The following is a 24421-nucleotide window of genomic DNA, read 5'->3' on the forward strand; positions in this document are numbered from 1 at the left end:
ACCCGTTGAGTACTACCACTTGAACTACGAAAATTCCAGGTCCCAGGGGAAGGGACTTTATTCTGGTTTTAATCGCCGTAATTGATGAAGGAAGGGGTTGGAGTTGTGCCAGGGAATACTGAATGGCGATCGACTCGTGGAGAGTTCTCCATTCTTTTATAATAATTGAAACAGAGTGACTTCTGAATTTTTTTTTTTGCACCCGCGGAAACTTTCGCTTGGCATTCGCCAAAGTTTCCGTCGCTCGCGTCTCAGTTCGATAATTAAAACAGACAGTTCCCGTAGATGCTATGTACTTTATACTGGTTTACAGTTGTAGTGAGGAATACATTGGAATAACAGAGATCTTGGGACAGCCTTCGTCGAGTTGTTTGTTCGGATTACCTTGAGACGGGGATGTTTTTGGGGAATCAGAGTAGCTTCCGTCGCCAGAATTTCTGGGTCAACATCATTTTCTAGGGGTTCCGACAACATCGAGGCAAATTACTCCAGAGAATGCAATTTCTCATTTTTCGCAATCATGAAATATCCAAATTGCGTTCCCCCACGAAAAAAATGTACTGCCATAAAAAATAAATGAATAAACCATGAATATATATATATATATATTTCTCTTCTAAAATGGCAGACAAATTTCAAAAACTTGTAAAGTACGACTCAGCAAAATATTGCGGACGAGAAAAAATAGGAAAAATTTTCCGCTTAGAAATTGTCTTCAGGGGGAAAATCTCTCACGTGCATAAATTCTGTGGGAACGGATTTTTCCCATTGCAGAAATAACCCACCGCATGCCTGTAAAATCCCTCTCTCCATTAACATCGAAACCTTCCAAATGCCCGTTGAAATATATCCCCCCGAGCCGATGTATGCGCTAGAGCCGTTTCAATACATTGTCTCTTTACGCCAAATGTTTTCACTGGCAAACGAGTGCGGCCACATGAGGCTGTGATCGAGTGTTACGTCTTCACATACATCACCCAAATAAACAGCCAAATGTGAAAGAACCTACCAGTGATGTGTTTTGTGGTGTCCTCTGTCTGATTGTCAGTCTCGAACTATTCCCAGGCCAGGGATTACCTTCGTTTCGAAAATACAAAACTCCGCCCACTTTCAGTTGAAATAATTCAGGAGCGTTGCTGTCACCCTGAAACCCTCTCTGTGCTGATCGATGGTATTGTTTATTCTCATTGGTAATAATTACGGGTAAAGAGCCACTGAATCACCCAAAATTTTTTCGATTCACCCGGAAGCCACTGACGAAATCGTAACTCGATGTTCAATGGACTCTTTCATGATATATACCACGTGTTATTTTAAATAACCCACTTTAACGTCGGGAGTTTATTTTAATAGATACATTTCTGCCTCACAAATGCGCGTCAACCGCCAACTTCCACTTTGCCGACAGCACTTTTCGTTAGTCCCAGTTTAAATGTGTTTCTCCCGATAAAAAGAAATCCGAGGATTATCGAGCTTATTTTCCTCGTTTTTTTGTCAATAAAATTTCAATCCCTCCTTTTCTTATTCAAGCCTCCCCCCCCCAAAACCCCCTGCAAATCGATACCCATCAGTCTCTCTGGTTTCTGGTGGCTCTAATTGGACTGATGTATACGGCAATTCAGGGGGATCGATTGCCCTGTCAATTGAAAATAGCGAAACAAAAGTATCGTATCAGAAATTGATAGATGTGGTTATTTACTTCCTCGTGACCAGCACTTGATGGATCGGTGGCAGTTTTTTTCTTTGTTAATAGTGAAATTTTTAAGAGTGGAATTTTGACTTTGTGGAGAAGAAAAATGATAGTCGTCTCATCGATGGATGACGATGTGGGAGTTAAAATAGATGCAATGTTTGTGGTATCGTGGTCAATGGGAACAGTGTATCACACGTAGTGGATTACGTGGTGAATACAATGGTGTGAAAGTGAGAGTTTAGTTGTGTCAATTAACGCTTTTGTGGTTGACCCCAATGCGAATTACTGGCGTCATTCAGGGGTACTGACTGATTTGGGAAGTACGATGCATGCGGGAATGAGAAGTGCGTTTGTTGGGGCCAGTAGGAATACGGCGATTAACACCCGAAGGTATGAAACAGGTAATGTGGCATTCTGTACAAATTCTGTTCTCAACTGGAGGGATATTACTAGCGGCTGTCGTGTATTTTCGCCGGTTCAATTACTTGCAATGACGGATCACACCGGATCTCTCATAAATTGACAATTCATCATTGCGTCTGACGGAATTCTTACCCTGACATTGTGACAGAAGTGACACATTTTCCATTTGCCCAAAAAATTCATCCGGTATTTATTTTTGCGTGAGCGGTAGCCAAAAGTCTCAGTGGAATTTATGATAAAGATCGCAAGAATTTGCGGCAAAGTCGACCGGTGGTGGTCGCCACCTGGTGGTCTTTTTCAGGAAGCAGAGGATTGTGAGCTGTCGGGGGTGTTTCGATGGAGCTCCTAGAGTACCTTCTGGTCTTCTGAATATCGTTACCATCGCATGATAAGGGAAATTGCACTTGTACTGTTTTTTTGCGATCATAATGCGATAAAATAATTTCGTAATTTCACCTTTTTGAAAAACCACTGTCTGCAGTAGGACAGGGAAATTGTCTCGCTGATTGATGTTTCCCGTTGCACAAATCAGGTCGTCAAAAAATATTGACTCGACTCTTCGACTTATTAGTAATTGATGTACAGTCACTTCTTGAAACCGGGGCAACCGTCGTTGACGTTGCTGACCTGGGTCACGAGTTCAAACTTTGCCTGCAGGTGATTCGTGACGCACGCTTCCTGATTCCCAACCTGCCCTCACTGTGATCCTCCCAGGAGCATGCGTGCACATAACTAAAACCTATGTACACTAACGATGAATTAATGATGTACATATTTATAAAATTCATTCCAGGCGGAAGTATACAGAGTACAAAGTTGACGAAGTAAAACGCCGCATCGATTTCAGGCGACACGCCCTGCACTTCTCCATCCCCAGATTTTATTTATTTTATTTTCTCAGTAATCCTCCATTTTGTTACCAAATGGAGACAATAATTATAGGACGATGACATTTTTCGTTACTCCTACATTTTTTTTTTACGGAAAATTCGAAAGTCTGAATTTCCAAATTTGAGTCGACATTTTAAACCGTATCAGGTTCAGGTCTGGTCTGAATTATTTTTCTTGATAATTGAAATTTAATTAGCAAGAATAATATATGAACTTGTTTGTGGATGGGACAAGCAGTAGCTCGTCAATACCCGGTGACCTTTCGATCATGTCTTGCAGACAGAGTGGAGCACTGGGACGAGCCCCAGGTCACTGACCGCTGATCGGGCGTTTGTTCCGATTGCCTCGGTCTACTCAGTGGACTACCCCAACCACTGGGATATTCCGCGCAAGGGGTTTAACCCGGGAACACGTCGGGCAAGTGGATATGCCCGTGTTGGCGTGACTCGTAAAAATATTGTCCGCACGGAAGAGGAAAAATCCCCTGACGACCCGAGTGCACGCGAAACGCGCGAACCGCGCGACTCAGAGGGGCTTAGGGGTAAGGGCGGGAGAAAAGAAACAGGGGAGAAAATTGTTGGTTAGAGGGAAACGCGAGGGGGATTCAAACATGGCGAAACCCAGTGACCGATAGAGAGAGGGAAAGGAGAGAGCCAACCCACCCTGAGCCCCTTGCTTTCACCCATAACGCCGCTGATGCAGTTTGTGCTGCAGTCAGTCATTCCGACGCCGTGTTCGCACTCACATCAACAGACCAGAATACATCTCCCTCCTTCAGAGCACCGATATACGAGAAATCGTTGAATCTGTGGTCCTGATCCTGGAAGATTTGCGATTCAATCTAACCTAACGTGGGGCGCGTCTTCGGGGTGAAACGACATCTGTGGGATTCACCGGGAGTTCTCGAGTATCATCGGGAGCCTGCGAGGAGAAATCAGTCGGTGTTTGCAGTGAGGAGTTGCTGTTATCTCCCGCGGTGATCCTGGCGCCAGCAGGGAGCTGCAGATACCGAGGAACGATACACACCAGCGAATAGTAATTTTTTACTTGCATCTTCGTCTAGACAAAAAAAAAATACCACCCTCTCGTATCTCCCTGCAATTTCCATTTTTCACAAATTATTCCACGCAAATAAAAAGCACGGATATGCAGATCGAAGTAAAACATACATTTGCACTCCCCCCCGCGATCTAGAGCTCCGATATCACCAGTCGGTCAGCATCGAAAATTAAAAGCCACCTGCAATCAGCGATGGAAATCTCACTGGGGTTAGCGTGCCGCCAGGCAGACTCGTTTCATCGGAGATGTTTTCACTCCTCCCCTGCACACCACCCCTGAACCATCCCCTGAACCACCCCCGCCCCCGCGGCGTGTGTGTCGCCCCCTGTCAGCTGCTGGGGCAACCCCCGGCATCCTGTTACGCGCGACCCTGAGGAGGAAGGGGTGATGGGCAAATCGACTTCGGTGAAATGCGCGGTCAGGTTGCATACCGGAAAGGGGGTTGGCGTTTGTTGGTCAGCATGGGCGCCTTGATCGCCACGTTGTTGACCATCTCGGGAATCCTCTTCAATCCATCAGCCAACGATCTCCAAAATCCCCCGAAACTCAAACATCCGCCTCACGAAGTGTAATCAAACCGTCCACTGACTACAACCATAAACTTGCCTTAATCCTTCGAAGTAATCAACTCAATGACAAAGAAATCGTGAAGCGATGGAGACCGGGGTCTCGCGTTATCATCGAGTGAACCAGTCCTGAAATTTAGGTTAGACAAACGCGAATGCACAACGCCCTCTGCACACCCCCTGGAGTCCCCCGTCCGGTAAACCGGTGTCAGTGTCATCCGTTAATAATCCATCCATATGATGGAAGTCTGGAGAGTCGGAGGGTGTACATGTGCTGTGATATCGAGAGTAAAAAAATTTTCTACTTCAGTTATTGGAGAGACGGCGATAACGTTTGGTAATCATCGAGTTGAATGGGTGGGCCGGGCACCGAGCGGGCAACGAGGCACAAGCTGAACGGGGTGCCACACAACGTCGGTCACGGGGATCACATCCTCGTTATCGGCGAACCCGCTGGTGCCTGTCGTTGCTATCACCACAATCACACACCAAACGATCCGATAATCCACGATTATCTCAGCATACCGCACGACATAACCACGAGTATCAGCAATTTGACTCTTGACACGATCAACAACAATCATCAAGAGGTGTACAAAACAACGAAATTTGACAGCGACTGCGCTAAGACAACGATGTCATCACCACCAAAGCATCGACGTGGCTTTGATCCAAGTGATACAACCGGCGGTGGTGATTACCGGCGATATCGTCGCGTCAAAACGCGAAAGTAAGTCATTAACCGTTAAACAAGCTCAATTTATTCATATTGGGGCACGCGTTGCACTCAGTTATCACTCCGTCATTCGGATGAACCTGAAATCGAAAAGGGGGACATACACAGTATTTGTTGCTCAGGGACTGGGGCTTTCAGACTAGGCCGATTTGACCGAATTGATCGAGTTCATGTAACTTGACTTGATCGATACGGTGAAATGGATTCTGATAACCCCGAGTTACCCATTCTGTCACACTTGCTTCGTATCGTGGAATGCACTTATGATAAAACAATGTTCACAGATGCTTTGTTTGTTATCACCGTGATGTTGGAAGATGGAGTTGCTAATGGGCATCACTGATCTCCCGACAACCATTCCGCAATGGCACGAGTTTGACACTTTGCTTGCGATGTATCAATGTTGGATCGGCTTAACTGATTTAAAAAAAAAATCATTTGCGATGGTGTGTCAGACCCGATTAAGGCTGGATGCACCGAGTACTTCACGCAACTGCTCCAAGCTTTACATGTCTCGATGTTCCACCGCTTCAGGGGTATCCTGGGGAGAATGAAGAACACCATTTGAGAGACGTAACTGCACGCACATCAACGGAACCGGCAGATTGTCAATGTTCTTGTGGTATTCCCTCTTGATTTTTTAATGGTGGCACTTGTATTTCACTCGGATGTAGGACACTCCGAATAAAGACTGGATTATGTGACAGCGATGTAACCTTACGATTGTACCTCACACTTGATGGGTATCTCAGAACTTCGGAGGTAGTTATGTCGAAGGTCACGGGGCAGCTATTTCGGGGGCCATTCGTTCTGAGTTTATGACCTCGACTGTTAATCGAGAGCAATTAAATATCTCAGGTGAGATAGGAATATCTCTAGTCTGTGTCTCCCTCCTGCAGGAGACACTCGTAAAAATCAGTAACAAATGGAAATTCGGAATTTGGTTGAAGGATCGAGCCAATTTACGATCGCTAATCATCTGACACGATAACTGATATGATAATCCTTTAATTTAGAGTACTTTTAATAATTAGGCAATATTTATTGAAAAAATTGAGTCACGTACTGGTCTGATGGATTTTTTCATCAACTAGGAAAATACCAATGGACCTGTGACTCGTTGAAATAATGAAAGCCCCTCCCCAAAATCCATCGAATTTTTTTTTTCCCTTGCTGAGGTACCTCTCAACTCAATACGTGACTCCACGTGTGTTTTCTGCAAAAACACATCGCACATTATTTCCCGAAATTACGTCGAGAGCATTGGTGGCGGCGATGAGGAAGTGGTTTCGATCGAATCACTTTAACTTCCCTCCCCGAATGGAATTTATTGTTAAACCACCACCCAAGTGCAACCATAACGTGACAATGGCAAAGTCTCCGAGAATATATCGTTTGGTTTTGCCGTGCTAAAAAGGTGGGGGACGAATAAATGAAATTTCCTTACCTCTATTATTCTTACCGGTGCTCCAGCTGAATTTCATTACGTGGATAGCAGCCCACCTCTCAATTGAATAACACCGTATTACGTTGTTTAAATTTTACCAGCGTGATTTTAAAGTAGTCCAAACCCACTCAATTCTCTCGGAAAACCGAGGATTTCAAACCGGTCGTCCAATTTCATTCAATTCAACGTTTACATCGTTTACACCATTCCGGAAATGCGTGTCCATTGCACCCCGCGGTCTGACATAACGATTTTTTTTCTACTCAGGATAATTTTCAAAATTGATCAAAGCGAAAAAAAAATAAAAGACGCTTTACTTTTTGGTGTCAATTGCTTCCGACATCAGAGTGGGAGTGAGAGAACCAAAATTTTTGCCGCTTAAGGCGTTGGAATTTAATTTCTCGGCTCCTCAACCCTGTCACCTAAATATCGTCCTAGTCCATTTTTATTTGTAATTTCTCCTTCTCCATCTTAATTCTCCTTTTGGTGAGTGAAGCAAGTGACGTCGGTGCTTAAATTAAATCCCCCCTCAGCTAGCCTCGGGGGAACCTTCTTCTCATCTACCCGCTACCAGCTAATTCCGGTGAATGCACTGTGATTAATTATCCGCGTGAATGAAATTACATACTCCGGTTAAGGTGCAGTGGTGATACGTGAATTGGTCTGTTGAAGGCGTTAAAGGATGTAAAGACCGGTGCTAACGATAATAGCTCCCTCAAATTTAGGAGAAGAAAAAATTTTGGAAGAAGTGAGAGCGTTACTTTAATTTCAAAAGCCCTGTAAGAAATGAATAATTAAAAATAATTTTATTAATTCCAATTAATTCCAAAAAAAAATATGAATTTATGAAAAATCTTTATTAAATCGGTAGAAACTTTTTTTTCCTCGGTATTTAACGCGCTCACTTGGGAGTGATAATTTTTTTTTAGCATTCACCCCACCCCCAAGGCCACCCAATACGTCTTTACAAGCTTCTAAGCCTGTGAAACTAAAATCCAAGAGGTTATTCCATTTAACCACTGTCTTTGTCGCTTACATCGGCCACAATACCTGACGAAGCCATTGAAATTCCCTCGCATGTTTCATCCGAACCGACTGACCCAGTGACAGGTACGTAACAGCCATTTGCACCCAGTTTTCCACTGAACACCAGAAAAACCCTCTGGAATATCGATATATCCGCGATATCAGTCGCTTCTCCCTTCCCCCCAGTTTCCAATATAATGACGAAATGCTGTCACCGTAGATCCAAGAGTTCACGCGTCCAACCGATGACCAGAGTACCTTGTCTTTTTTTAATCGAGGGTACGTCACTGGCGATTAGTGCAATAGGTGTCAAGAAAGTAATATTGTTTCAGTTGGGTGTGATTCACCGGTGGTAACACGCGCGTCAGAATGTGGTGGGTTAAGAAGCAACTCGTTGTTGATTATTGCAGTGGGATATGGGGTTCGTAGGTAGTGTTGTCATCGATTCGGTGATATTTATGATCATCACGAATACCACTTTGAGATTCATCGGTATTTGCGAAGTGTGCATTCCCCACTCAATTCTACTCACCGGTTTCTTCATCTGCACGATATTCATGTAAGTTGCAAAATTATTTTCCCGATAATTTTTTTTCCAGCCGGCATTCAAGATCTTTACGACATAATTATTATTATTTATTAATTCATCAGTACGCAGACCCCCTCGGGCCCAAAAATATTTCTGATTATTCTCAATCTTATTTCATTAATATTGTAGTAATATTAATCCAGTATTGAATTATTAAAAATCGTCAGAGGGGAAACGGATTCGCGGAGGGATTGAAACTTCATTAATTCGTAATTCGACGGTACGAGCGGATTAGAATCCAACAGTTGCTTCGAGTTGCAGTTTCCTGAACGAGATGCAACTCATTTGCCAGTATAATGTTGCATCGCATGTCATTCCCTGGAAATCCCTGAATTTTCAAAGCGACGATAAAGGGCAGAGTTTCGGTGGCAGGAGCTGCCGAGTGGCTGAACTAGATTCAAACGGTCACAAGATTTACACTACAATTAATTCGAATGGCTCTATGATACCAAAGGGGGCCCGAGGGTTTGGTCACTGTACGTATATTGCAAGTATCGCCTGGAGATTGAAGCGCAGTATTGAATTTAGTCCCCTTCCACGGAATATCGCAAGCTCCATCAATCCGTTCAATCAACGTCAGTGACGTACGGGTTGACAGTCATTGGCAACTGGAGGATCGGACTCCGATAATTATTCCATCGTTTCCCATATTCAGTGAAATCAATTTACCATTAAAACCTTGATATTTCTACCGGGAATATCGACATGCCACACCCAAGAGAACGATATCAAATTCATTCGTTTATTTTTTATTTGATTCAAATGAAGAATATCTCTGGAATCAATCCTCCGTGGGTATCTCCAGGCTTTGATACTTGATACGACGTAGAACTTGAGGGTAAACTTGAAATAATCGTATTACTTGGCAGCTCCTGGCCCGTTTCACCGATCAATTGATCAATCATCAAGATGAATTGGATCAGCGAATTGTTTCCAGCTGGAATGATGCTATCTGGTCAGAGAGAGCACATCAGACCCAATATGAAGCTCAAGAAGCGGTGATTGTACAGTACAAAGTGTAAACCACTCGCAAATCAGATATCCGTCCCTCGCTCGCAGTATATCTAGTCTCCAGTTGTTAATCTAAACTTGTTTGGTAAACTTGGGTAAATCCCGGTGTGCACAATTCACTCCTGAATGCAGCTTAGTCGTAGAATTTCTTGATGTTCGAACATGTTGAAGTCCCGGCCAAATCCAGATAAGCCATGACGTATTTAACGAGGACTAAGGGCTTTTATTAAGTATGTCCACTCTGGCTCTCGTTATACACCAGATGAGGCGAGGGCTCAGGAGTGATGGGATTAAAGGGCTGAAAAATTGTGGGATACTTGCGCTTGTTCCACATCCCGTCAAATGGAAAAATCGATTCCTGTCGTGACTCCTCATTGCGTGATGCGCACCCTGAAAAAACTTCATCTGAATGAATAAAAAGTTTATTCAATTTGTTTTCATCAATGTTATCAATTCAATATGCAATAACTTCACACAATAAATTTCTAGGATCTAATTAACGACTTCAAACGATATTTTAGAATTGTCGATGCGGTAATGAAGGGCTTTGAAGACTTCAAGACTCGAGCAGCGATGGGAAATTTATTTATTTGATCCTAACAAATCGTTACTTCGGGTGCATAGACCGCAGGTGTTGATAGGGTAGGATTCAACCGCGGAAATTCCGAGGCTATTTCTAGAAATTTCTGTGATGATTCTGCAGTATTTTGCTGCGGTGGGTAAGTTGCCTCACATGCGAAAGGTTTCGAGTTTAGGTCACGATGGGGTAAAATGATGAGGTCTAGCCATTTCGAGTCTTGATCACCATCGGGCCCCTGGCAGAGTTGAGACAATGCAAAATAAAAAAAAAAATAATAATAATAAAAATAGGATTGTACGTCTGGACGCGTCCCCGGCAGATGGCGTTTGCACCTCCTGGTGAATTCACTTGATTCTCAGTGCATATTAGGTGCAACGGGAACAACGGCCGACCTCGAAACTTTTTGGATCGACTTGGGTTGAGGAAGGTCGGAACCCTACCGATATATCATCGATGAATCATCGGCATTTCCCTCGGAATTTTTATTTCCATCGTTTGGAGTATTGGAGATGGGACAAGTGCTGGGAGCTTGAATGACGCACGGGATTTTCCAGCTACCGGGTAAAGCACATGGTTCATCCAGAGTGCAACTGCACTCGGGAGCACTCGGGAAAATCCAGAAGTAGGTCGTGACGTAATTCTCGTGATCGTTTAACTGGGGCATATCGATAGAGACAGTGAAACGCGCGTGAAAGCACCGGGAATTCAAACTTGTTATATGTTTCATGGGGTGGGTGGGATCAGGGGTGATGGTGCTACGCATTTTCAGCTGTTCCGGATTTTCATGAAATTTTTGAGAGGATCTCAGGGGCGTGATTCCCTCCGTCGCTTGTATTTTTATTGTCAACGATGGAGGAGTCTTTTTTTTTTTCGCTGAGTCTCCAACCCCGGGAATTTCGTGTTTCTTTCGATTTTCATCCACTCCTCGCGGTTTATTTATTTTACGTACATCACGATTTTCATATCGCATTTGGGAGAGGATTGTGGGAAAATTGGATTGCGATCGGGAGAAGTATTGGGGTTTTCTTCTCGATGGGAATGCCGGTGGTGAAAATTCGCGACGTTCGGCATTCACAACACGTTGGAAAACTCGGAAACTCGAGTCGAAGTGATTTGCGACGTGTCGGGAAATTCCAGGGAAAATAAAAAAATAAATAAATAATTAATGAATACTTTTTCTGGTATTTCTTATCTTGTGGTTTTATCTATTTTCTGAATGGTCTTTGGGGTTTCAGGGGGGGCGTTATCTGGGGGCTTTCAGCCTCGACGTGAAATTCGGGGTGGAATTGCTTGGGGGTGAGGGATTTTTTTTACTGAGAAGCTGGGGATTGAGGGGCGGGTAATTGAACGATACTCATTTGGGAAATGACTCGTTGTACCTGAAGGACAATTGTGCGCATCCAGTGTAATTTTTCGCGTGAGTGAATCCATTGTATTGTGTTCTTATTCATATTCCGGGGAGAACTAGAATGCCAGGCGCTCCTCGCTGATTTTCCGTTTGTCGTGTGGCTTTAATTTGTCAGTTACACATGCATTATTCAATATTTTTTATTATTTTTAATTATCTTTAATAGTTCTCTGTGCGAGGATCGATAAAATGCAAATTTCAATGTGCATTTTTAATTAACTGGATTGGTCAGTTGAAATCGATTGAATTCCGTGCGCCATATAATTCCTTAATGTTGCTTGACGAGAATTTTATCTCCGATTTTATCTGTTACCCTTAATCATCCACATAATAACTCAGGCATAATTGGATTTGACTCATGATCACAGGAAGTCTCTCGATACTAAACGCGTCGAGAGTGGGATTTAAGCAATGAGTGGATAAGTTTGTTAGGAAGTCGAGCTGAAAATAGCTCCAGTCGGTTTCTCCAGAGAATCTCAAATGCTAGGGCATCCAATGCCACTCTCTCACTCGGTCCTTTTCAATCGAGATTAAATAACTGTCCGATCTGATTTTTTCACGTGTCCATCGAACTGATCGGTGATAAATAATTGAACAGCACGGGCTCCATCTGCCAGCTCCTCTCGCATCAAATAATCCACTGACCAGAAATGGTACGGAATTCATCTTGAAACCAACTTGAGTTGATTCTACAGATTATCAATTCCCCAATAATCGATGGTGGCTATTTTTTCTACTCGATTTTTTCAATCATAAAGTCTTAGAAGAACTCATCAACTATTCGATTCTTTTCATCCCTCCGAGAGCTCTTCACCGGGCAATTCATGCCATTCAAATCAGGAACAATGTAATTCCAGCCACGTGTGCAGTAAATTTATCATGTAATCCATGATTTAATGAGACCATCTAATTAATAATTTTTCATTTACAGCGTCCCTAAGTTTTATTTTTATCATCAAAAAGCTTTTTATTTCCCGGATGTGAATAACTAACTGTTTTATGACAAAACTCTCAACTTCATAAATTCCATTCACGAAGCTTAACATAAAAAAGTATCTCCCCGCCGATAACAAAAAATCCCCACCATAAATCCCCGAAAAAAAAACTTCACTCGGAGTTCATCCCGCGGAGTGTCCCAGGACCCGGGAATTCCACTGGTTTTTAAATAATATTCTCAACCCCCGTTGCAATAAAACGAGAAATTCCGTGAGACAAGTCGCATTTATTTCTCACCATTTCTCGACTCGGGATACTCAAAAAGTTGTCCCCCACACCCTCTTTATCCACCGCACACCTCGTCCCCGCGATTTTGCTAGTTCAGCTGAGGATATTAGCTCTCGACGGAAATTCATAGCTGTTACGAGAGCGGAGTATTTCGGTCATGGTCGTAGAAGTCAGGAAGGGCGCACTGATGGTACCTCCTACCCCCTTTCCACCCTTTCCACCCTTGTCCCCCTCGTTCCCCCTTTCTCCTCTTCACCCCCGCTGCCTTATCCGCGGGCTAAAGCCTTAGACGCATAAACAATTCCATGAGAGCAATAAAAAGAATAATTGTACAGAATTATGATGAAATTCCCGGTTTGTTTTAATTGAAGAAATTTTAAATGAGAACTTTCAGCCGGGTGTACTGCTTTTTTTTAAATAAATTATTTTTTTTTTGGTGTGCAATGCAGTGTCGCGTGCAGGGGATACCCTTTGGATATACGCACATGCACGGGTTTCTATCTCATTCTTGTTGGGGTATATTCACAGGTTTGCCGCTCTCTTCTTAACCTCAAACCCATCCTTTTCATTCTACGTCAACGGCACTACCTACGGGTGCACCAGTACTCCCCGCGATTAACGAGCTGACGAGCCCATTACCATCGATTTTCCACTTCCGACTTTGCCCCAGTACTAGCTCCTTGTTACCAAAGTCGAAAGTGCGAAGGAAATGTAGGGGGTAGTTATTTTTCAGCTTGAATTTTCCCTGAGAAATTGAATTTTCATGGGGAAAAATTTCCACCGCTCCATGGAATTCTCAAATAAAATCAAATAAATTAATAATAACGTTTTCACTCAGATAATTGTTCTATGAATGTCTCCATAATTTTTAAAATTTTTTTTAAAACGATAGATTTCCCCGGAATTCCCATCAACCCTGAAATTTCCAGTGACAAAATTCCTTCGGAATTCCCGGTGGAAAATTGGACACTGGGCGGTCATTTCGGCATTTAATACCCGAGAAGAATTTCTCCATTCATCGAAAACATCCGAGGATTCTCCGTAACTCACGAAATTGCAATGCACTCAGCAGAAAAACCATCACTCACCAAAAATCAGATAATCAATGGAATCGTACCGAAACCCCTCTCCCCCGAGGTCAATTGAATCCGAAAATTCGCTCTTCCCCTGCGGTTCACTCCACAAAAGAGAACACCGGGTGTTTCATGTCGAAGTGCAGTATGCATTTATCACCAGTGCATTGTACCCAAAAAAGCCGTCGAAACGGCATTTATATCCCAATCGGTTGAATTTTTTATTTTCAATGTACAAAATATTATCGGGTGATCATTCGTTGAATTTTTCGTGTTATTATTCATCGCGTTTGCAATAGGTGTTGTGCATTGAAGAGGGACAACAGGTACAAATGATTTTGGGGATGGTGAGGTAACAGCTGGAGTGATACCCCAGTACAATTTGCGCGTCGACGAGTGTAATTGGGACACGGTTATCGCTCTTTGGCACCGGGGTACACTGTACCCGTCACGCTAAGCGCCATTGATAGTGGGTTTTGGTATTGCTGCCAAGATAAATCGTTAAAGACTGCCTGATTAAAGAGTTCAGTGGAAAAGCCAAGGTCACTTATACTCAATTAATGGATTACATGACACATCAGGCATTAATTGATATTCAGCAAAAAAAAAAAAACGGGAAAATTTGCAACAAACGTCAAATGAGATTTAACATTTATTCTGTTCTTGAAAATAATGCTCGATATTGATTGTACACTCGAATTAATCCTGCGTGTTCTCTCAGGATAAATAAATAAATCGGTGAATCGTTCCAGCGATACGTTGCCCTCGTCCAGGTCGATTGTCTCTGTCTGGAGACGCACCCTCGTTAAATCTCATCCAGTGTCCACTCTGAAATTACGGCCCCAGTGATCAAGTGCTGATCGATCCACGTAATTCGATCCTATCACTTCGAATTGACGCCCTTCATCCGCCCACATCAAAACTTCACTGCAAACTGAATTCTCCGAGTGAATCCACCTCGATTGACCATCAATATCACTTCACCGATAAATTTTGGGAGGTAAAAGGAATCATGGGAATGTTTCAAAATGTTCTCACATTTTTTCATCATGGAAATCAGGACCTGTCGGTAGAATCCTGATGGGACTCTCAACCCGTCGCATCCGATGAATTCCACAATTGCACTATTCCCCATTGAGAATACACACAATGTTGCAAATGACCGCAGTCATTTCAGTTCTTTCTCCCCCGAAATTTAATGTCACATGAACAATTTTTTTTTATCCACAGACACTGAAATTTATATAAAAATTCATTCTAACTTTATTTTTATCGAAACATAAATATTCACATCAACATGGATAAATTAATATTAATCATCTCTAATTTACATTTTTTCATTCAATTTATCCTAGACTCCGGGGGACTTTAACATTTTACCACGGTCTTCCCTGAAATGATGATTTCCACTGAATTCCGTTTGCCGAATGCTCCAGTGAAAATAGAAAGATTTTTATCAGACAATTCCCCGGGTTATCTTCTACCTCATTCCACTAAATCCGAGTTCGTCCAGTCAGAGTCCTCGTAATTCCCTGATAAACAAATCCTCGGTGTAACCCTGCCAATCCAGTTGACAATGGTTATGTAAACCCTTCAAGATTGAGCCACAAGGCCACCCCCCGCCCTCCGCCCTCCACCCCCTGCTGACCTTCGAGAATTAACTAGCGACCCCTTCCACCCTGGAAAATTCAATTTCCCACATATTCAGACCCAAGATATTCTATTACCCAACTAACAAGACTCGAATTAATCATAAAATCATGTAACAATTTGTACATTTGCCACTGGCAAAGGGACTGGTACGGATTTAGATCTCAATTTGCGGTACCGAGATGATTATAACATGGCAGTTGATTCCTCAACTGTTAACAGAGCTCCACAACCGTCGGAAATTCCTCAACCTACTATATGGGAATACCTGGGCATCCCACTCAACAGGTCGATATTATTGGAACGTAGACAGGTGAAAATTTCAGGCATACCCCAGCGCTCCCACTCCCTCCCACACCGAAAACGCCCTCTATTATCATCAATTCATGATCAACTCCATTATCCCAAGTAAACACCAAACATCGTGAATTCTCTCGAAGATAATCTGTCCAAGTGATTTGTCAAGAGAGAAAATTCCCCTGCATCGAAGGGAGAATTGTTGAATCCTAGGGATACAACATCCCGAGCTAAAAGACCTGTCATATCCAGCTAAACCCGAGGAAATGAAAACGAATAAACGTGCTATATGATCCTGGCGTCATCCGGAGGGCGAGTGAGAAGGAAACTGGACGAGGAAATCAGTATTTGATAGAGTGCACCGAGAATAGAAATACAATCCAAATAAAGCAGAAAATAGTCGAGATAAACTCTCGAAAACATCAAACACATCCAACACCTGAGAGTGTCAGAGGACACGAACCGCCACCAATTCATCACCCCAGAAAGATACAATTACCACTTGTGCTTTGACCACTTGATGAATGATGTTCATCAAGACATCCCCAGTTACCAAACTCAACCAGTCAACCCCTCCCACCACCCACCAGAGAATAAAAGCCAGCTTGTCCCCATGCAAGCTACCTCTTCCCCAATCTCCACTTCTCCTCCACTCCTGATCTCACCTCTCCAACCTCTCCCACCTCCATCCACACCATTTCCACATCCACCCCTCCGTGTAGTTTCACCCAGTGTAGTTGCCCCTACCCTAGCCCCAACAGCATCGAGCTTTCCATCGTCGTAGCACCACTCTCTCTCTTCGTCATCCTCATTTCGGGTATAGCCCATGTCCCTCTCTCTTTCCCTCGCTTTTCCAACCCAAGCGCACCGGTGGCGCCATCCACCAGCGTCGGCGTCGGCAATTGGTACCAACACACACCCGCGATATCCTACTACCTCTACCTACCTATCCCCAGGTTCAACCTACCCGACGGCAAACCTATTTAGCGAGGGAGCTCCTCGGCTCCGCGAGCGCGCTCGCGAGGCAACTCCTCTGGTTTCTCCACATTTACGAGGAAAGGAGTAAAGAGCCCAGATATTACCTCGATGTGTGAAATAATTCCCGGCAATACCTCACGCAATTGTCGTCCAAGTGGAATACCCTGAAAGTGAACAAATAAAATAAAAGCCAAATCCATTTTTCCCCCCATCACTTCCTCATGTGCTTCCGATGTGTATCAACGATCAGTGGTAAATGTGTGGGTCTTGAAAGTTTTAGATGCGTGTGCGCGAGTGTCTGTTCATCTCCAGCACGTCATACCGTACGCCAGTATCAGTTTATACCCGAAATCACGTTGTTCCGGGCCACCCGTACACCAGTTTGGATCAAATGATAGAGTTGGTGTTGATACTCCATGGTTATCAGTGTTAATCGTTGAATATTTCGTTGGTGTTAGGATAACGTTGAGATAGTGATGTTAAGTTATTTGAATAATAAAAATTTATCGGTATGAGGAGAGTGCGTAAATTGGTTGACAGTTGTGCTGGATTGATAGCCTGAGGCACTGGACAATGTTGGTGATGAGGTGACTAGGATGACGTCCTGGAGAGAGAATGTACACCAACCACCGTCGTCGATCGTCAGACGTGGTGATCGCTGGCCAATCAGCTAGCCACTGATAATTTCACCAATGTGTGATTGATTAATCGGGGAAATCCGTTGAACAGCAGTTTGTCATAGCACACGCAACCGTCTTGTCCTTCCGTCCTGTCACTTTCATTTGGCTGTTAATGGCGCTGAGTCAAATGGACCATCGAGTGTGAGAATTATCCAAGTGCTTTTTCGAGGTCATCAGTCAGAGCTGCTATCGTCCAATTGTCAGGACGACTCTTCATCAAAAGAATAGCGAACAGAGCAGCCGCCCCCATGCAACATGCAGATGATCCTGGTTGCTGGCGGGTGAGTCCATCTCCGCCTCTCGATTCCTCTCTGTCGTCCAGAGTCTCGTGAAAATAGTCTAGTCATTGTTGACCCATTGTCATTGTTGTCGTTGCAAAAGCTGAATACCGTCGGCAGATGAATACCTCCAGCTGGCCATCAGCTACTATCAACGCTACGTCTCATTCAGACGTTATTTCACACACTCATGGCTATATGCCATTCATCTGTTTTCACATGCCAGACGCAGGGTCTCAACACTTGTGTACGTGTGTAGGCTGCGCATATTCAAGTGATCCATGTGTATCGTTGAAATTGACGTTTGCCTTGTGTATGTGTGTGCCTTCGAGTGAAATTGTCGTTGCTCAGTGCCAGGGCTTGCTTTGATCGTCTTAACAGCCTCTGCGTTGAATTATCTTTCCCACTCTCTGTTGCTTGGCTAGATCAGATGTTGGCTGACTCCCGTGGGAATGTCTTCCTCCCTTACCCGTCAACCACGTGCATGTCGACACCCGCCTCGCGCCTGTCTGACCCGGTCACATACACCATCTACTGATTCTTCCATATTCTCACTCGTTTATTCCTCTCGGGCCACTTCAAGTCAAAATAAAAAATAAGTGTTTCCCGAAAAATACTCGGACCATTGATTTCACATTTTTTCTCCATTCTATTCTATATAATTTTTAAATGGAATAAAAAATGGGTGAAAAAATTGAATATTTTATTGAATTACTGGAGATTTGCGATTGATTCCCATTTCACACTATTGGCCCGTCACTCACATATCCCGAGGTTAAAGTGTAGCATACATCACCTCTGTATGAAAAGCTGTCGATTTTTCCCCTTCCCTTCGATGTGCTCTGTCACCATCGAGGCCAAATGTAGCGGGAAATTCCCTCGTCTCCAGATATCCCTCTCACCCTCTGCCATCGAGTTCCTCAGAGGTGTCATGCCATGAATCGAGAACAAGTGGTGGAATTCCCTCTGACTCCTGGACTCTTATCGTTATCTACTCATCGGAAATATTTCGGCAAAAAATGGGTACAGCTAATCGACTGCGCTTTTTCCTACGCTGACCTCTCGCAGCTGTCACCCCACATCCCTCCCATTTTTTCTCCTCTCGTTTTCCAATTTCTCATAAAGAAAACGATGCGACTCGCAAGGAGTCGCGAAATTGTTTCCGCTTTCTGGTTCTTCCCTTTTTTTTTTATTTATTTCTCTTTTGGGAGGTGAATGTGGGTTAGTCATCTGGGTCAGTAAAATTTCGGAAAAAGTTCCACTTCAATTCCCGGAAAATCCCATTTCCGGATTCGTAATCTTGTGTATAAGAAAATTATTTGATCTAAATGAGGACGAGCCGATGGTGAAGATGCACATTCAATCAGAAATTCACAAATCCTTGGATAAATGTTGACGAGTCGAGCCGAACTTGTCGAAAGTTGGCCAGAACATGGAGAACTCTGAATCGATCCCTCCGACATTATCAGAGAGGTTACCACACAGTGGATGCAGACTAATGGCTTTAGTGCCACTGTAATTAATTTAAATCTACGATAATGTCGGGGTGGCTATATTCACGAGAAAATTCACGGCCTTTTATGCTGCATTACACCGATAATTGTTCGAATGATTATTGAATTTTCAATCCGTCCACGACTTGAGCGCAAGTATTCCCTCTTGATATTTTTAATTCCATTATTCAATCTCCCTTCGCAAGTCTCTGTCTCTCGCCCATCATTTTTTTCCCGTTCAATCCTCTCCATCAGAAAAATAAAATCCAACTCGACAGACGGTACTGAAGGAGCATAAGAACAGGAAAAATAAAAATGGAAACGACTTGCACGCAGGGGAGAAAAAATACTCAGTGCCACTGTTGATACTCAAATCATTTCGATTGCACATTCATAAATGCACGGGACTTGGAGGTGGTGAGAAAAAAAATTGAGGGATCCCCGGAGATGACTCTCCATCCCCAGAAAAAAAAATCTCCAGCGAATTGAAATGTAATTAAAGTCGTGAAATAAATCCGTAAATTATGTGCCGACAAGAAACAGTTTGGAGGATTTTTTTGGCAGTGGCTAAATTGAAAACTTTGTTTGGCGAGTGGCTTGTACTTTGGTAGACGCAAAAACTCCATTTTCCGATATTCGATCGACGCGGGGGATGAAACCCCTATTTTCAATGGGTATAGACTCGTCTCTCCGTCCACATTTATCTTTTTTTTTGAGGAGAGAGAAAACTGTCCTCTCTGAAGCCTGCGTCCCACTGGGCGCAAAGTGTCGCATTGTTCTCACAATCTGCCGATTGTAGGAGCATTACTTTAGAACCCAATTTTTCCTTATTTCTTTTTGCCGACGTCGTTTCTCTTTACTGTTTGTTGCTAAAGTTTTGAGGGCCGTTATTATCCAACTTTGCCCTCATCCCGAGTTGTTTTTTGTTTGTAAATCCGGTCTCCTGTGAATTTTTCACCCTTTTCTTCACCCTCATGACCTTTTCACCCTTTGGCTACTCCCGAAAATTCTTGCATAGGTCGAAAATGATTTTTCATTAAATGGGGAGATAATTGTGTGAGAATTGAGGGACTTTGGAAGGGTTTGGAAGGAATGAGTGAATTAAGGGGATGTCGCGGAGGGAAAGTAAATAATAAACATCTGGTGACTGCAAGTTTTTTAAACTTGGCGCTCTAAATTGTGAAGTTCCCTCTTCTGTTGTTGATCTGTAGACATTGACAAGGCCGAGTCTAAATACGTGCCGCAGCAGTGCCGACTATTTTTAAATCATAGCAAAAATAAATGAGAGACCATTGACTCGCTGTCAAAAGGTGAAACGCTTAAAATTTTCAGTTAGAGCCGTTTTACCGCCATTTTCCGTGGAAATTTCCTCCAATTGTCCACACACTAATGACGTAATTAGATTCAGTAATTGGTTGTTTGATGAGAGAACGCGATACCATCCATTTCTCTCATTAGAATTACCAGAATTTCCCTCCCCGACAAATCATAATCAATATATCATAACGCCAATATACGTATGAAATATTCGCCAATCTCGCCATGTGTACTAAACTGTCACCGCTGTTTCTATTTTCCCAATAACTTGTAATTACTCAGCAATTGCCGGGGCAATTATGCGAATCACAAAATTACGCTTGGACGGATGAAATGTGCGATTGGAAGAAGCAATTCGTGTAATTGAATAGAGGGCACGTAGAAAATTATAAATCCAATCGCCGTAGCTCGATTTAATTCTCTAAATTGAACACATGAGTGTAATTATTATCCGTGTCATTCCAAAACCCGATGGAGCCGATCAATCGGTTCTAATTGCGTTATTGTAAAAAAAAATATTTGGAAAAATCGAGGAGACAATGACGCGGGTCTTCACACCCATGGAAGTCATGGTAAATTGCATGTTCATTGTAAGTAAGTGAATTAGTAATGAGTAGTTTCCAATTTTCAGCAGCAGGAATTTCAAAACTTCATCGTAAAAAAAAAAACACCCGACGGAATTCCTCGGACAGTCGGAGACACTCGATTATTTTACAGCGACAACTCCGTGTGAGACTCACGTTTTCGGTAATTAATTCCTCAATTACCACTGGTTGTCCCCGGAATTGTCCTAATGCATCGGAGAAAATGAAATCGTGACTAACTAGAGTCACTAACTTTTAATATGTCCCCTTTCCGCACGTGTTTGGTCGACGGGCTATTTTCGCTTCGGTTTATATCTACACGAAATAAAGTGCGATTTCAGTTTTCAACTGGTGTCGATTCACTTGTGGAAAATGGAGTGAACTTTCATTTAAAACGCATGAGACTGAACGTTTGTTTAACCTGCCAACGGGAAAATAATCAAATTATGCGTTCGAATCTTTGGATTCACGGTGATTATGAATATTCATGGGGAACAGATGCGGAGAATATAATGTTTCACCTTTCGGCGGAATTCACCAGTGGAATTTTAATCAAGTTTACTTGGGCAACCAGTGATAATGCGAGCTTTCAATTCCAGGACTGAGGGAATTGCGCAAAATTCATTAATCGAGCGGTGGAAAATTGATTCTCCAAGATTTATCATATTACAAATTTTCTGTTTGATCCAGTATCCAATTTTTTGCGATATTCTCTTGAATCCTAAATTACACACCATTTATTAGGATGATCCATTGGAATTACTGGAAATGAGAAATTCCCTCACCTGTTCAGAATTTCCTGAGAACGCGCGAAAAGCCGTTTTGATTCGGCCGCTGCAATTTACCCACTTCTCTGTTGGTGCTCGAAAATAAATATAACCGGGGTACGCATGTGTCTATAATTTATGAAAGCGACGAGCCACGCGAAAGTCATTATTCATCGTGTCTGATCTCGTCGAGATGTCTCCAGACCGCGGGTGAAATTTTCAAGTGAGACCGAATAATTCATCCGCCACCGCAAACACCCGAGACAAAATTATTCCCATAATCGATAGAGCCCTTCAAAATAAAAAAACCAATCGATCTCATCGCGTGACCATTTCGTCTGATTATTCCCCGGTGAATCGATCCGGGAAAGGAAAATTGCCCCGCGAGGAAGTCATTCTGTTAAGTAAATGAGACTTCACCGGATTTTTTCTCGAGTACTGACTTCGATCATTTATAAAAAATTTTTTATAGGTAATCATTTTTTTTTGTGAGATGATCCAATTGTTCAGGCGTTCGCAGGCCCTGGCCTGCTGCCCGTATTTTCATACAGCCTGAATTGTGAAGATAAGAATGAAAACCCGAGGACATTGTCGTTTGGCACGACTTTAAATCGGTGGTCATAATGGCAAAATGATGTTTTTGTGATTAAACAGGGGATGGAGTAAAAATAAATGAACGGGAAAAAGCCATTTTTTAATTCTGTGACTGAAAATGTCAAATAATTTTCAACAATGATTAAATGGAAAATTTATTCACCGCATCAGTGATTCCATCCATCTAGTTCTCGGAGGTTATCTATCTCTTCCAACGATTGAGCATCATTGCCTCGACCCCTCGACTCTTTCACATTCCGAACATTCGTTTCAACTTTGTGACACACTAGTGGTACTTTACGAAAAATGCCTCTCAAGCCTCCTTGAGGAAGTTGCTACATCCTCACATCTGCTTCCACCAGATGACATTCTTCGAGTGCACTTTTGGATTCTAAGACAGGAAGAATCCGTTCCCCTGCTCTCCCGAGATTGTTCAACAGAAAGATTAAACTCTATTCAGCTGTTGGAAAATATTGTAATCGGATGGGAGTTTGAGGTGTGAAAAATCGATCGAGGAACGCGACGAAATTGAAAAATTTTCATTGACTCGACGTAGAACCGCGGATTAACCGTTTTCTCCGCGACTCCTCGTTTTTACAGTAGATACCCCCTCAAATTTCTCCCCGAGCGGTCCTTTCAGGGATAATTAAGTGATTTCGGAAACAGTCCTTAAGTCTCCTCGTCTTACCACTTCGGGACTTAACCGCGTAATCAGCTTTAATCAGTCCCGCTGGTAGTAGTAACATCGGAGTTGGTCAGACGCAAAATATTCACCCACGAACAACCCAAAAATCTCTGAAACTAAAAGAGATCGCGGAAAAATTATGAGAACCTTTTTTGTAGAGCAGGTCAAGACGTACAAAAAAGGTACTGAAAAAAAATCGGTATCTCTCTCAGATTCCGAGATATTTATGAACAATTGAACATTTTCACGTAAAATCGTTTGAGTGTCCTGTAAATTGTGCACAGGTGTAATTGTTTCTCTGGAGCTCTAAAAATTCACGACAAATTCAAACAGGGGAATGAATGGTGCAAGTAATTTACCGATGTTTACCAACACACCACATTGTTACGAATCCTGGGAATGTTCAGTCACCCTCAAAAATCGTTGGTTTGAAATTCCGAATGCGATCACGTAACGTCGTTAAATCTTTGAACCCGATGTACTAACTACGATTCCCTGTTGTTCAAACACTTTCCCCGTGGACTGTGTAGATTATCAGGTTTTACCTCCACCTCAGGTACGGGTTCACACAGTGAGGAAAACCACCGGTTTTGATATCTCCAATCGTATTGCACATCTATTCCTTTATGTCCTCTGCGGTTTTCTCTCTCTCAGTCTCATATCAAATACCCAACGTTTATCTAAATACGAGACAAATTGTTTTCTAAAATTAGTAAATTCATTTCAGCCAACAATTTTAACGGGAGATTTTTTATCAGATTGTCGGAATGAGTTGTCGATTTTATTTCTGTCTGCTTGCGGATTTATGGGGGATTATCATTTTGGGAGAAAAAATTAAAACAAATGGGATGTCTTGGGCATTTGCACGTTTTGCCAAATCGTTCATTATAATTTAGAGTTTTTCTGTGATTTCTCATCGCCGTTGACCTATTTTATGAACAACTGAATATTAATAACTCCGATGAGTGAAATATCCGAACCCTCGGAGCTAAATCACGATATTTATGTTTTTCGTGAAACATTCTCACGGAATTTATTATTAAATCGTTTACTAAAAATAATCAATTTCACTGGGAAAATTTGGAGGATGGATTTTTTGAGAATGTATTTTGGAAAATATTGTTCTTTTATTTTTTTTTAAAGTATTGGAGCTATTGGGAGGATTGAGTCTTTAATTTATTTTAATTTGTTGCTCTGTTTCCGGAATTATTGGTGTTTGTAATTTTGTGGAAAGCCTCTTGATGAAGACGAAACCCACAGCAAACTCATAAAAATAATCCCGATGAGCATTCAAACGTCAGCAGTTTCGTCATCTCCGTTTACTTACCTCTTCCCCTCGTGTTTCGTCGGATGGGATTTTTGTTGGGGTGAT

At 42.7% G+C, this 24421-nt stretch overlaps 2 protein-coding genes across 6 annotated transcripts in view; both read left to right on the top strand.

The window, feature by feature from the left end:
• Positions 1–24421, top strand: part of shaker (Potassium voltage-gated channel protein Shaker) — a 91586-nt gene that overhangs the window by 23360 nt on the left and 43805 nt on the right. Inside the window, exon 1 of one of the 3 annotated variants that reach the window (XM_011299283.1) lies at positions 8269–8400. The exons of the other annotated variants lie outside the window; for them this stretch is intronic. Within the exon in view, the coding sequence (XP_011297585.1) occupies positions 8300–8400 (101 nt within the window). The 5' untranslated portion in view covers positions 8269–8299. Of the gene's footprint in view, positions 1–8268; positions 8401–24421 lie in introns of those variants that run through there. 3 annotated transcript variants of the gene reach the window in all.
• On the top strand, positions 1366–6064 carry LOC105263227 (uncharacterized). Of its 3 annotated transcripts, none has more exons than XM_011299285.1 (3): positions 1366–2094; positions 4943–5362; positions 5653–6064. In XM_011299285.1, exons 2-3 carry the CDS (start codon positions 4986–4988, stop codon positions 5696–5698), a joined length of 423 nt encoding a protein of 140 aa, XP_011297587.1. In that variant the 5' UTR covers positions 1366–2094; positions 4943–4985; the 3' UTR covers positions 5699–6064. The 3 variants fall into 3 exon arrangements, with proteins under 3 accessions (XP_011297587.1, XP_011297588.1, XP_011297586.1); XM_011299286.1 differs by lacking the exon at positions 1366–2094 and adding an exon at positions 3993–4042; XM_011299284.1 differs by lacking the exon at positions 1366–2094 and having other exon boundaries at positions 4496–5362.

Source organism: Fopius arisanus, unplaced genomic scaffold (genome assembly GCF_000806365.1).
Source record: "Fopius arisanus strain USDA-PBARC FA_bdor unplaced genomic scaffold, ASM80636v1 scaffold00014, whole genome shotgun sequence".
In the NCBI taxonomy this organism is placed as follows: domain Eukaryota; kingdom Metazoa; phylum Arthropoda; class Insecta; order Hymenoptera; family Braconidae; genus Fopius; species Fopius arisanus.

What these genes read in the sequence shown, in the direction of transcription:
- LOC105263227 (XM_011299285.1), top strand. Translation starts at nt 4,986, where the DNA reads ATGGGTGGGCCGGGCACCGAGCGGGCAACGAGGCACAAGCTGAACGGG. An exon ending in CGTCGCGTCAAAACGCGAAA is followed by an intron (nt 5,363 to 5,652) that starts GTAAGTCATTAA and finishes CAATGTTCACAG; the next exon opens with ATGCTTTGTTTGTTATCACC.